The sequence below is a fragment of the Hypanus sabinus genome, chromosome X2 (assembly GCF_030144855.1).
Source record: "Hypanus sabinus isolate sHypSab1 chromosome X2, sHypSab1.hap1, whole genome shotgun sequence".
NCBI lineage: Eukaryota > Metazoa > Chordata > Chondrichthyes > Myliobatiformes > Dasyatidae > Hypanus > Hypanus sabinus.
Window position 1 is genome coordinate 8,764,987 of NC_082739.1, and position 14,751 is coordinate 8,779,737.

The 14,751-nt window shown below is 41.7% G+C and overlaps 1 protein-coding gene across 5 annotated transcripts in view; it reads right to left on the reverse strand.

Moving 5' to 3' along the window:
- The window catches only part of LOC132385130 (coatomer subunit delta-like), a 49,778-nt gene that overhangs the window by 32,512 nt on the left and 2,515 nt on the right, over positions 1-14,751 (reverse strand). For 2 of the 5 annotated variants that reach the window (XM_059956929.1, XM_059956932.1), the window contains exon 1: positions 5,859-6,018. The exons of 2 other annotated variants lie outside the window; for them this stretch is intronic. In XM_059956929.1, coding sequence (XP_059812912.1) covers positions 5,859-5,861 — 3 coding nt within the window. In that variant the 5' untranslated portion in view covers positions 5,862-6,018. Of the gene's footprint in view, positions 1-5,858; positions 6,019-14,751 lie in introns of those variants that run through there. One more of the 5 variants, XM_059956933.1, reaches the window with a different exon arrangement.

A 14,751-nucleotide genomic window follows, 5' to 3' on the forward strand; every position in this document is an offset into this window, starting at 1 on the left:
CAGGTGTGTGAGAATGGTCAAGGGCTGGAGAAGAAGGAATCTGATAAGAGAGGAGATTGGACCATGGGAGAAAAGGAAGGAGGGAGGAAAAAGAACCAGGGGAAGTGATAGGCAGGTGAGAAGAGTTTCAAGTCAGAGTAGGGAATTGGGGGGGGGGGGGGGGGGTGGGGGAAGAGAGAAGAGTACTTTGTTTTAAACCAGAAGGAGAAATCGATGTTCTATTCTATTCGACAATAAAAGGGTCATCTGCATTATATGCTGCTCTGGATATTAGGTGGTTCACTTTGCCATTATATTGCAAACTTTTTTCTTTTTTGCAGTTTTGTTAAATTAACACAGCCAGATAAATTGAGAGTCAGATTATCATCTTCTGGCATTCATCGTCCAGTAAGCAAAATATGTAAACCCAGCTACCTGTCCACATCCCATATTTACAACAAAAAAAATCAAAATTTGCACTGATAACAATGGTTTGACACTCAGTCCTTTAAAACATTTTTGTGCAACATTATCAAGTTCCTTCTTAATTATAACACTAAACATTCCCTCCTGATATTGTAACATGACAGGAATACAAAAATATCAACTGCTACCTTGCCCCTCGAACCTAACCTGCAACTCTACAACTTCAGTTATCTTGAATGAATTTTGCTGCCCTGCATCCATATCCAAATTCCCATTATTCAACTAAGCTCAGTCATGAAGACCAAAGCACTTTACAAATGACACAAAGAAAAAAATCCTGCATTACCAACCTCTTATTTAGGAGAAAGTAGATTGGCAGTGGCTGCTTGTGGGTAAATCCACATCTGACATCCTTTAAAGGTGAGCTGGTTCAAATTCAATCCCAGCTGGTTGGAATTCAAGACCAAACCAGCATGCACCCAAGGATGAAAAGGATGACGAGGCGTGGAAACCTTGTATGACAAATTATGTTTTAAGTTTAATTTAAAAACATGCAAAAAAAAAAGGATGCTGAAATTGGACAATACCCTCAGGAACATAAAGAATTTAAACAAGGGATTAGGAAGGCTAAAAGGGGCCATGAAATGGAAAGTAGGATTGATGAGAATCTCAAGGCACTTCACACATATGCTAGGAACAAAACAGTAGCCAGGGAAAGTCTGGTCAAGGGCAAAGAAGTGAATTTATAAAAAATGCCAAAGGAAGTGGGTGAGGCCCTAAATAAGTATTTTACATTAGTAGACTGAGGAAAGGACATAGATGATGGCAAGCTTTGTGGAGGGGCAAGCCAATATACTCAAGCAGCCTTTCTCAACCTTTTTGCCCTGGAGGAACCCTTGAAATAATTTTCAGGTCTCAGGGAACTCCTGCATATAAATTATTATATCTACAGCTCATGGTACGTTAGCCTGATCAGTAAATTGTAGATATAATAATCCATAAATAATTGTCAAATGTTCTTTTGAGTAGAGAATAAGTTTTTGGCTTACCCTTCTTTAAATTAATCTCTTTCTTTCCCTTTCATAAATTTTTAAAACTCATGAGGCAAACATGATAAATTTCTCAATTCTGGGTCAAACTTGAGATAAGCAGACATAGATTTCGCCTTCAATTGAGATGAGCCTATTTCTATCCTTGCTCTTAAAGCTTGCTTAATGAGAAAAAGCTTGCTCACACATGTAAGAAGTTGAAAACTGCTGCAAGAGCTTCATTGCTTTATGAATGGCAGGAACAGAAATACAGAACTTGCCCAGGCGTAGGTCAATAAATCTCATTTTGAGTGCATGATCAGAGCACAGCTCAGAAAATTCTTCCTCTTCTCTCAAAGTCAAGTTCTCAGGCTAATCAGAAGATTCAGAGAAAATGTCCCTCACCTAGTCATACACTTGTGTTGAAAGGAAGGAAAAATACCATTAAATTTTGTTCTGCAGTTCTTCCAGGTTGATGTGTTCTTTGTCAAGGTCTTCATTTTTTTAAAAAAAATTCTAGTGATCAGTAGAAGCTACTAAATAACTTGCTTCCTGACACGCTTTACTGACTGACTTTATTTTCAAAAGCTTTAATGTTTGTTTTGAGATTCCAATAGTTGGCTAAAACAATAAAACTTAATTATGGCATATGGCTGTGATTTGTAGTTAAGTGTCTTTTCAACTTTGCTGGAGCCATTGCTACATCTGTAAGTTGTTTGTCACAGACTGGGCACAATGGAATAGGACAACTTGGATCACCAGTCCATGTAAAAACCCAATGATAAGTAACTTTCATTGTAAATATGGACTGTTTTGTGTTCATTGTTGCACCATTGCAGTGAAATGACTCAGAAGATTGTAATTCTTCATCATTAACCTTATCAGAATTGTCCGTAGACCAAGGCCTAGAATCCTCTTCCATTGCACCTCTTCTTCAAAAAAAAGGGGGAGAAAAAAGAAAGTCGCCACACTGGACCATCTTTGGAATGAAAATTGCCCTCCAATTTTCTACTACACTGGTAGTTTGCTTGCTTCCGTAAGACAGTCAGCAGCACGCAAGGGTAAGTTAGGGGAGGTAATTCAGGAGAAAGACACTGACAGCCCAAGTTTGGCAAGTCCATTCAATGCTCAGAAAACACACTTCAAGCTCATCAGCGTACCATCCTCCTCTCTGTGTAATACAGCATTCACCGATTATCAGCCTACCTCCTTCCTTCTGTGCAATAGAGCGCTCACCAATTATGAGCAGCCTCCCCTACCTCATGTCAAAAACAGAAAAGACTCAACCAAATAAACACGGTCCAACTGCGCACTATCATACTAGGCTGAGATTGCTAACGGGACTGCTTGGTCACTGCCAACTGCGAGTGCTAATATCACATGTTGTAAGCTTTTTTTTAAAAAAGCTATGTTTATTTTTTCTTTATCATGCTATCTCATGGAACCCCAGTTGAGAAACCCTGTGCCAGAGCTTGTCAATCTTGAGGTGATAGTGGTTCTGGATGTCTTGAAAATCATTAAAGTGGACAATTCTCCAAGGCCTTATAGAATTGATTCCAAGATACTGAGGGAGCTAAAGGCAGAGGGCCCTAGTAGATACCTTTTAACCCAGAAGCTTGGAGAATAGCCAAGGTTGTTCCTTTAGTGAAACTACTGAAAAAGTTTTTGTAGGTATACATGAATGAGTATGCACGTATAATGTCCTGGCTGACTCTTCATCTTTCAACCCACCTTGGTCCATTGCTCTCACTATTCCCTCTCTCCCCCCTTTATTCTGCCACCCCACACATTCCATTCTGATTCAGGGTTTTGAACCAAAATTTTGACAATTCCTTTCATCTCACAGATGCCGCTCAATCCAAGTTCCTCAAGTAGATTGCTTGTTGCTCTCGTCTCTCAAATGTAATTGTCTTTTCTGAAGTGAAGAGGAATGATGAGTAGGGCATATGGACTTTCGTACACAAATTAACAGTCATCCATGGTAGACTGGTCCAAAAGCTTAATCACATGGAAGCCATGGGGAGTTGGATAAAAATGACTTCATCATAGATATATGCAATATATACTAATGATTGAGATGAAAATGTAGGTGGCATAATTAGTTAGTTTGCAAGCAAAAGAAAAATTAGTGTAGATATGGATAGTGAGGAATGCTGGCAAAGGTTAGAACAGGATATAAGGCAAGTCCAAAACACAGACAGAGAAATACAGTAGTTTAATCTAGACAAGTGTAAGGTGATGCATACTGGAAGATTAAATGCAAGCAGATGGTATACAATAAATGGAAAGATCTTGAGAGATTTTATGTACAGACTTAGCTGCGTAAAAGCATCAATGCAGTGGATGAGATGGTAAAATGTATGGCATGCTTGCATTCATTGAACAGGGCAGCAAAGTCATAACGCAGCTGTATAAAACTTTGGTTAGGCCACAGTTGGAATGTTGTATGCTGTACTGGTCACACACTACAGAAAGGATGTGGAAGCTTTGAAGAGGGTACAGATGAGGTTCATGAGGATGCTGCCTGAATTAAAATTATATGAGCTACAAGAGGAGATTGGACACACTTGGATTCTTTTCTTTGGAGCATCAAAAGCTGATAGAAGTAGATTAAGAGAAGCACAGGCAAGATCAATAGCCTTTTTCCCAGGATCAGAATGTCAAATACCAAAGTACATATGTTTAAGATGAATAATGTTTATATCTCTTAACACTCATAGTAGTAGGTACCTGGAATGTGCAGCTAGAAGTGATAACATTTAAACAGGCACAAGGGGGGGGGGGGGGGGAACAGAGGGATACAGATCATGCCTCTTCCTGAGCTCTGTTCTATGAAGGCAACAACCTGACAGTCCTTGACTCAACTGACATCTTTCTCACTGGAACCCTCTAGCAGAAATAGGCTATTCAAATACTGTAGGAAACACAGTGGTAGAATATCACTACTAAATCAAATATGTTAAAAAATATTAGCCAAGACTGGCAGGGGACACTTTTGGCCAACTGTTCTTTCAGATGAGATACAACTATCATACAAATGAGGCATCAAACCTATAACCTTGATGCTCAGCAGTTCAATAGGAAACCAATTTAACTATACAGGTTTCAGAAAAATAATTGAAGGCTTTGTTTAAAAAAAATAGAAAATTTGACAAAGAGCACTTGCTTGAAAATATTTACAGTAGTTCTTCACTTTAAAGGGCAACTAAAAATCATAAATGTCAATTAGAATACCAATACAATAAACAATGCTGCCATGGAGCCATCTAAATTTGCCATGAATGGCAGGAAACAACAGTAGTATTAAAATAAAGCAAAAATATATCAATGTCTGCTGAAAAGCATTTGCAATTTAGAACTACAAATGAGCAATATTTTGATCTTTGAAGTTTAAATACGTAAATCTAGCTCATTTTATTAAAGTTCCAAATTGTGGTTTTTAATTAATCTGGACATAATTTCAAATATCTGGACTGTATTGAACAAGCACCATTACTGTATCACAAATACACATTATTTCAGGTGACAGATAGTATCTAATTATTTCCATACATTTCTATTAAAAGAATTGTGACAGAAAATAAAGGCTATACAAAAATATTACATCTTAAATTCAGAACTTCTTTTTTAAAAACAGCCTGTATCATAACATAAATTAACATTCAATTTCAAGCTATGTTACTTCTGTCTTCAGCACCACGATTAGATCCACCTTTACAGAATGTTATATGATGATGTGTCATATCCACACTTTGCTACATCAGCACCTAGTCTGTGCTGAAAGGGGTGTAAGGGATGAGTGTTGTGGCGAGCAAGGGTTCGAAACAGAAAATAATCCTTTGTAAAAAACTAAAAAGGCACAAACATCCAAAGTAAAACAATAGTTGAAATACAGCAACAGCTGCAATATTTCAGAATCCTTCTCTGTTAGAGGATTCACCGCGGCCTGTCTAGAGGGGAAAAAATCCTGTTGCAGAGCAACTTAATTTTTTTTAACATCGGGAAAATACTAAAGAAGCAAATGATTAAAACGTGAAAGCCTTATCCAACCTAACCCTGACAACGGGCTGGAGTTCAGTTCTACACAAGTATAAATAATTAAAAAATTAAAAACAATTTAATAAAAGTGCCTCCTTTCTTAAAAGGGGAAGAGCCTAGGATCGGTTCCATATTTTACAGAATTCTTCAAACACAATTATGACCTCTATAACCCACTATTTAAAACGCACAGGCTGCATAAAAATAGTTGAAATAACAATCGTTATTAACCATTTCGTAGAGTAGACGAGAGCGTAGGCCGGTAATAGTCAAGGAAGTGGCGAAACTCTTTGTAGTCAGTGTGGCCTAGCAAAGGCCGAGTCCCGATTCAGTTTCCTCACCAAACGCGCTAACTCAAAGAAAAAAAAACACGCTTCCATTCCTTACCATTTTCGCGACGTCAGGGGCCTCTTTACAGGCGTGAAAGTATCAGTTTTAACTGGAAAAAAACACCTAACGGCCGTAAATACCACAATTGACAACTGTGCACGAAAGCAGAGCAACTCCACAGCGTTACCGAGCCCCCGGAATATGGCAGCGGCAGCCACGTCTCCAACCGGAAGCGCACACCCCGTCAGGTCAAAGGGCGCTAGCAAATTCCTACTCATTGCACACGTAGCGCAAAAGTGCAATTACAGTGACTTGCTTAATTGTCTTTACAATATTTGAGATATATGTATTTTTATTTTTTAAATTGCACATTTTCCCAATATAAACAAGTTTTTGCAATACATAGGATATTTGTATTTTTATTTAAAATTGTACCTTTACCCAAACCTTACAATACTAAAGTAAGAATTTCAAGGATAAATTTGCAATGAATATTGTTGTGTTTTTTTGAAGAAAAGTTAAAATGAAAACCTGTGCTAATGCTGAAAATGCAGAAACAAAACACATAGCTGAGTCAAAAACATTAAATAACAAAGTATGTTTGCATGACGTACTTTCTTTGTAGTTGAAAAAAATGAAATCTATTACGCCAAAATGAATAAAAAATGTCAGATCAAAACCATTATAAATGGCAAAATAAAGTATAAAATCCGCCATGCAAACAAAATGAGTCAAAAATTAATGCAGTCTGAATCTGAAAGTGAAAAAAATGAGATTATATGAGATTTACATGAATTCAAAGGTACCATAAAATTAACCATTTTTGCTTGGTGTTTGCTAACTCACTAAACAGAACAATGGTACTAGAATCCATACCAACAGTCAAGCTTCCTTTTACACTAATCTTATTTTTTATCCTTTCTACATTCCCATCAAGATCATTCCCAAAATTCTATTCCTCACACACAGTTCCTGCATAGTATTTTCAACATAATATTTCACTTGACAACATGAGTTGTCTGCTCTATTTTGCCCACCAGGGCAACAGGTCCACACCAAATGCCATTTCATTGGCTCTTCACTCAACCCTGGAGTATCTGGACAGCAAAGATGCAGAGATCAGGATGCTCTTTATCAATGACAGGTCAGCATTCAATACCATCATCCCCTCAAAACTAATCAATAAGCTTCAAGATCTTGGCCTCAATATCTCCTTGTGCAATTGGATTCGTAACTTCCTCACTTGCAGACTTCAGTCAGTTTGGATTGACAACAACATCTCCTCCATGATCTCCATCTGCATAGGTGCACTCTACTTAACACCCTGCTTAAAACGCTTTACACTTATGACTGTGTGGCTAAGCACAGCTCCAATGCATTATTCAAGAGATATTGAGGCCCTGGTTAAGAGGAAAAAAAGAAGGTACATAACAGGTACAGGCAAGTAGGAACAAATGAGGTGCTTACAAGAAATACAAGAGAACACTTCAGAAAAAAATCAGGATGGCTAAAAGAAGGCATGAAGTTGCCCTGGTGGACAAGGTGAAAGAAGATCTTAAGGGATACTCCAGATATGTTAAGAGCAAAAGGATTGTAAGGGACAAAATTACTTCTCTGCAAGACCGGAATAGTAATCCATGCGTGGAGCCAAAACAGATGGGGGAAGATCTTAAATGCATTCTTTTAAATGCATCTCATTTTACTCAGGAGACAGGTACTGAGTCTATTGAAGAGGCATCAACTTCATAGACCCTGTACATTTTACCAAGCAGGAGTTGTTTGGTACCCTGAGGCATATCAGGGCCTGACAAGGTGTTCCCTCGGACTCTACGAGAGGCAAGTCAGAAATTGTTGAGGTCATAGCAGAGATATTTTAAAAATTCTTAGCAACAGGAGAAATACCAGAGAATTGGAGGACAGCCAATGTTGTTCCACCATTTACAAAAGGCTCTAAACAGAAACCAGGAAATTATAAAGAACAGAACATTTGCAGATGCTAGAATCCAAACAACACCCACAAAATGCTGGAGGAACTCACCAGGCCAGGCAGCATCTATAGAAAGAAAAGCACATTTGACGTTTTGGGCCAAAACCCTTCTTTTGGTAACGTTTAATTTTGGATGGGTACATGGATTATTAGGGATATGGAGGGCAATGGCCCTGGTACAGATCGATGGGAGTAGGCAAATTAAATTTTTTCAGCATGGACTAGATGGGATAAAGGGCTTGCTTCTGTGCTGTACTTCTCTATGACTCTCAATTTGCTGACAACACCACTGTCATAGGCCGAATCAAAGGTGGTGACAAATCAGCAAAGAGAAGGGAGATTGAAAATCTGGGAGAGTGGTGTCTTAACCACAAGCCTCATACATAATGTCAGCAAGACCAAAGAGCTGATTATTTACTTCAGGAGAAGGAAGCAAGATATCCATGAGCCAGTCCTCAATGGAGGATCAGAGGGTCACAACTTCAACTTTCTCCGTGTTATTATTCCTTAGGAGTTGGTGAAGATTCAGCATGACATCTAAAACCTTGACAAACTTCTATAGATATGTGCTGGAGAGTATATTCACTGGCTGCATCACATCCTGGTATGGGAACAGCAATGCCTTTGAGTGGAAAATCCTACAAAAGGTAATGGATATGGGCCAGTCCATCATGGATAAATCCCTCCCCACCATTCAGTACATCCACATGAGAACAGCGAGAAGAGTTTAAAAGCAGACAGCTTTATAGAGTGCGCGACAGAATAGGAAAGGTATTGGCTCAACGGGGCTTTGGCGATAACGGGTTGAGGTGAGGTAGGTTGCCTGTGCAGAATACAGATAGGAAGAAGGTGTGTGAGGCCGGTGTTCTGTACTGGGCGTCAGATGTGGGAAGTCCTGGAGACTCCCAGTCTGCACCAGGTGCATTGAACTGCAGCTACTTAGGGACCGTGTTAGGGAACTGGAGATGCAGCTCGATGACCTTCGTCTGGTCAGGAAAAGTGACGTGGTGATAGAGAGGAGCTATAGGCAGGTAGTCACACTGGGGCCTCAGGAGACAGATCAGTGGGTAACAGTCAGGAGCGGGAAGGGCAGGAGTCAGATGCTAGAGAGCACCCCTGTGGCTGTACCCCTTAACAATAAGTACTCCTGTTTGAGGGGGACAGCCTACCTGGGGGAAGCAACAGTGGCCGTGCCTCTGGCACAGAGTCTGGCCCTGTGACTCAGAAGGGTAGGGCAAGGAAGAAGATGACAGCAGTGATAGGGGACTCTATAGTTAGGGGGTCAGACAGGTGATTCTGTGGACACAAGAAGGAAGCACAGATGGTAGTTTGCCTCCCAGGTGCCAGGGTCTGGGATGTTTCTGATCGTGACACGATATCCTGAAGTTAGAAAGAGAACAGCCAGAGGTCGTGGTACATATTGGTACCAATGACATGGGCAGGAAAAGGGAGGAGGTCCTGAAAGCAGATTACAGGGAAATAGGAAGGAAGTTGAGAAGCAGGACCACAAAGGTAGTCATCTCAGGATTACTGCCTGTGCCACGTGACAGTGAGTATAGGAATAGTGAGGTGGAGGATGAATGAATGGTTGAGGGATTGGAGCAGGGGGCAGGGATTCAGATTTCTGGATCATTGGGACCTTTTTTGGGGCAGGAGTGACCTGAACAAAAAGGACGGGTTGCATTTGAATCCCAGGGGGACCAATATCCTGGCGGGGAGGTTTGCTAAGGCTATTGGGGAGAGTTTAAACTAGGATTGCTGGGGGATGGAACTGAACTGAAGAGACGGAGGAAGTGGCTGTTGGCTCACAAATAGAGAAAGCTTATAGACAGTGCAAGAGGGAGGATAGGCAGGTGATAGGGGAGGGATGTACTCTGACCGATGGTTTGAGATGTGTCTTTTTTAATGCAAGAAGCATCATGAACAAAGCAGATGAGCTCAGAACATGGATCAGTACTTGGAGCTACGATGTTGTAGTTATTACAGAGACTTGGACGGCTCAGGGGCAGGAATGGTAACTTAGAGTGCCAGACTTTAAATGTTTCAAAAAGGACAAGGAGGAAGGCAAAAGAGGTGGGGGCGTGGCATTGCTGATTAGAGATAGTGGCATGGCTGCAGAAAAGGAGGACGATATGGAGGGATAATAACAGGGTTGTCGTGGTAGGAGTTTTAAATTTCCCAAATATCGATTGGCATGTCCCCAGAGTGAGGGGTTTAGATGGGGTGGAGTTTGTTAGGTGCATTCAGGAAGGTTTCTTGACACAATATGTAGATAAGCCTACAAGAGGAGAGGCTGTACTTGATCTGGTATTCGGAAATGAACCTGATCAGGTGTCAGATCTCTCAGTGGGAGAGCATTTTGGAGATAGTGATCACAATTCTATCTCCTTTACCATAGCATTGGAGAAGGATAGGAACAGACAAGTTAGAAAAGTGTTTAACTGGAGTAAGGGGAATTATGAGGCTATCAGGCAGGAACTTGGGAGCATAAATTGGGAACAGATGTTCTCAGGGAAATGTACAGAAGAAATGTGGTAAATGTTCAGGGGATATAGGTTCATTCCTATGAGACAGGGGAAGGATGGTAGGGTACAGGAACCGTGGTGTACAAAGGCTGTTGTAAACCTAGTCAAGAAGAAGAGGTTATGAAAGGTACAAAAAGTAGGTAATGATAGAGATCTGTAAGATTATAAGGCCAGCAGGAAGGAGCTTAAGAAAGAAATTAGTACAGTCAGAAGGGGCCACAAGAAGGCCTTGGTGGACAGGATTAAGGAAAACCCCAAGGCATTCTACAAGTATGTGAAGAGCAAGAGGAATAAGATGTGAGAGAATAGGACCAATCAAGTGTGACAGTGGGAAGGTGTGTATGGAACCGGAGGAGATGGCAGAGGTACTTAACGAGTACTTTGCTTCAGTATTCACTACGGAAAAGGATTTTGGCAATTGTAGGGATGACTTGCAGCGGATTGAAAAGCTTGAGAATGTAGATATTAAGGAAGAGGATGTGCTGGAGCTTTTGGAAAGCATCAAGTTGGTTAAGTCACCAGGACCGGACGGCATATACCCCAGACTATTGTGGGGAGCAAGGGAGGAGATTACTGATCCTCTGGCAATGATCTTTGCATCATCAATGGAGACAGGAGAAGTTCCGGAGGATTGGAGGGTTGCGAATGCTGTTCCATTATTCAAGAAACGGAGTGGAGATAACCCAGGAAATTATAGACCAGTGAGTCTTATTTCAGTGGTTGGTAAGTTGATGGAGAAGATCCTGAGAGGCAGGATTTATGAACATTTGGAGAGGTATAATACGATTAGGAATAGTCAGCATGGCTTTGTCAAAGGCAAGGTGCCTTATGTGCCTGATTGAATTTTTTGAAGATGTGACTAAACACATTGATGAAGGTAGAGCCATAGATGTAGTGTACGTACATGGATTTCAACAAGGTATTTGATAGGTACCGCATGCAAGGCTTATTGAGAAAGTAAGGAGGCATGGGATCCAATGGGATATTGCTTTGTGGATCCAGAACTGTCTTGCCCACAGAAGGCAAAGAGTGGTTGTAGACAGGTCATTTTCTGCATAGAGTTTGGTGACCACTGGTGAGCCTCAGGGATCTGTTTTGGGACCCCTTCTCTTCGTGATTTTTATAAATGACCTGGATGAGGAAGTTGAGGGATGGGTTAGTAAATTTGCTGATGACACAAAGGTTGTGGGTGTTGTGGATAGTGTGGAGGGCTGTCAGAGGTTACAACGGGACATTGATAGGATGCAAAAATGGGCTGAGAAGTGGCAGATGGAGTTCAACCCAGATAAGCATGAGTGGTTCCTTTTGGTAGGTCAAGTATGATGGCAGAATATAGTATTAATGGTAAGACTCTTGGCAGCATGGAGGATCAGAGGGATCTTAAGGTCCGAGTCCACTGGACATTCAAAGCTTCTATGCAGGTTGACTCTGTGGTTAAGGCATACGGAGCATTGGCCTTCATCAACCGTGGGATTGAGTTTAGGTGCTGAGGTAATGTTGCAGCTATATAGGACCCTGGTCAGGCCCCACTTGGAGTACTGTGCTCAGTTCTGGTTGCATCACTATAGGAAGGATGTGGAAACCAGAGGAGATTTACAAGGATGTTGCCTGGATTGGGGAGCATGCCTTATGAGAATAGGTTGAGTGAACTTAGCCTTTTCTCCTTGGAGTGATGGAGGATGAGAGGTGACCTGATAGGGGTGTACAAGATGATGAGAGGCATTGTGTGGATAATCAGGCTTTTTCTCAGGGCTGAAATGGCTTGCACAAGAGGGCATAGTTTTAAGATGCTTGGAAGTAGGTACTGAAGAGATGTCAGGGTTTAGTTTTTTTTACGCAGAGAGTGGTGAGTGCATGGAATGGGCTGTTGGCAATGGTGGTGGAGGCGGATAAGATAGGGTCTTTTAAGAGACTCCTTGACAGGTACATGGAGCTCAGAAAAATAGAGGGCCATGGGTAACCCTAAGTAATTTCTAAGGTAAGGACATGTTTGGCATGGCTTTGTGGGCCGAAGGGCCTGTATTGTGCTGTAGGTTTTCTATGTTTCTATGACTCTGTTATGGTTATTATTCTGTAGATTTATTGAATATGCCCACAAGAACAGAAAATATATTTCAAAACAGCTGAAATTATGGATGTGATTGTAAAGTTATTTAAAATCATGAAGGGACAGGTAGGGAACTGGTTGGATCTGGTGTCCAGAAAGAAACAGAAAGCTTTAAGGCCTGGCCAGGACCACCAACCTGCCTGTCCAGGTAGATCCATTGTTTCAGCTTGTTTCTGCCCCACTGAATTCATATCTGCATTCCTTGAATCAGTTTTATCCCCGAGTTCAGTCCCTTCCTACCTATATCGTGACACTTCACAACCTCTGGATCTTTGCAATGATTTCAAATTCCCTAGCCCCAAGCATCTTATTTTCACCATGCAACAGGAAGGCCTCAAAACTCTATGTTTCTTTCTGGACACCAGACCCACCACTTCTCCTCTACTCCCCTCCATCCAATGGAACTTGTCCTCAATCTGAATAATTTCTCCTTTGGCTCCTCCTACTTCTTTCAAACAAAAGCTGTCATCACGTGTACTCGCATGAGTCCCAGTTCTGCCTGCTTTTTTGTCAGCTACAGGGAACAGTTGATATTCCTAGCCTACACTGGTGTCACTCCACTATTTTTCCTATGCTGCAATGACAACCGCATTGGTGTCAAACTTGTCAACTTCATTAACTTTGCCTGCAACTTCCACCCTGCCCTCAAATTTACCTGGTCCATTTCCAACATCTCCCTTCCCTTTCTCAATCTATCTCTGAAGTCAGCTTATCTACCGATGTCTATCACAAACTCACCAACTCCCACAGCTACCTGGACTATATCTCTTCCCACCCTGTTAATTGTAAAAATGCCAACCCCTTCTCTGAATTCCTCCATATCCACCACATTTGCTCTCAGGATGAGTCTTTTCATTCCAGAATGAAGGAGATATCCTCCTTCTTCAAGGAAAGGAGCTTTTCTTCCTCCACCATCAACCACATCTCTTCCATTTCGTGCATATCTGTCCTCATCCCATCCTCCTGTCACCTCACCAGGAATAGGGTTCCTTGTGTCCTCACCTACCGGCTTCCACTTCCAGCACCTCCAATGGAATCCCACCACCAAGCTCATCTTTCACTCCCCCCCGCCACTTTCTGCTTTCCACAGGGATCACTCCCTACGTGACTCCCTTGACCATTCGTCCCTCCCCACTGATCTCCTTCCTGGCACTTATCCTTGCAAGTGGAACAAGTGCTACACCTCCTTCCTCACTACCATTCAGGGCTCCAAACAGTCTCTCCAGGTGAGGCGACACTTCACTTGTGAGTCAGTTGGGGTCATTACTGTATCCGGTGCTCTTGGTGTTGCCTCCTGTATATCAGTGAGACCCAATGTGGATTGGGAGATTGCTTCAATGAGTACTTATTCTCCATCAGCCAGAAAAAGCAGGATCTCCCAGTGGTCACCCATTTCAATTCCACTTTCTATTCCCATTCTGACATGTCAGTCCATGGCCTCCTCTACTGCCGTGATGAGGCCACTTTCAGATTGGAGGAACAACACCTTATATTCCATCCGGGTAGCCTACAAACTGATGGCATGAACATCTATTTCTTGAAGTTCCGGTAATTGCCTCCCCGCCACAATTCCCCATCCCCCTTTCCCTCTCTCACCTTATCTCCTTGCCTGCCCATCACCTCCCTCTGGTACGCCTCCCCCTTTTATTTCTTCCATGGCCTTCCTATTCGATTCCCTCTTTTCCAGCCTTGTACTTCTCTTCCCAATCAACTTCCCAGCTACTTACTTCACCCCTCCCACTATTCAGTTTCACCTATCACCTTGTGTTTCTTCCTCGCCCCCCCCCCCCACCTTCTAACTCTGACTCCTCAGCTTTTTTCTCCAGTCCTTCTGAGGGTCTTGGCCTGAACAGTTGACTGTTTACTCTTTTCCATTGATGCCGCCTGGCCTGCTGAGTTCCTCCAGCATTTGTGTGTGTTGCTTTTGATTTCCAGCATCTGCAGATTTTCTCTTGTTTGTGATTGGATTAGTACTTCAGATTTTTTTTTACGTTGTTTAAGTGTTTAAACAGTTTTATTTTTTTTTACATTGGTGCTAAGAAACATTCAGACTTTCTCTAAAAATAATCAAAACTTTGTTAGTCCAGGCAGCATAGTGGTGCTACAGCAGATGTCCCACAACTCCAACCACCCAACTTCCACCCAACTTCAATGGTGGCAACGTGGAGTTCGTACATTATGTTACTGCAAGATTTCCCTCTAGTCCCCAAAGATATCCTTTGTTTTTTTTTGTCAAAATGCTACAAGAGTAGATTCTTGTTTCCTGTATGTCCTTCTCCTTGGTGAATACTGATGAAAAGTACTCATTTACTGCCTCGCCCACTTCCTCTC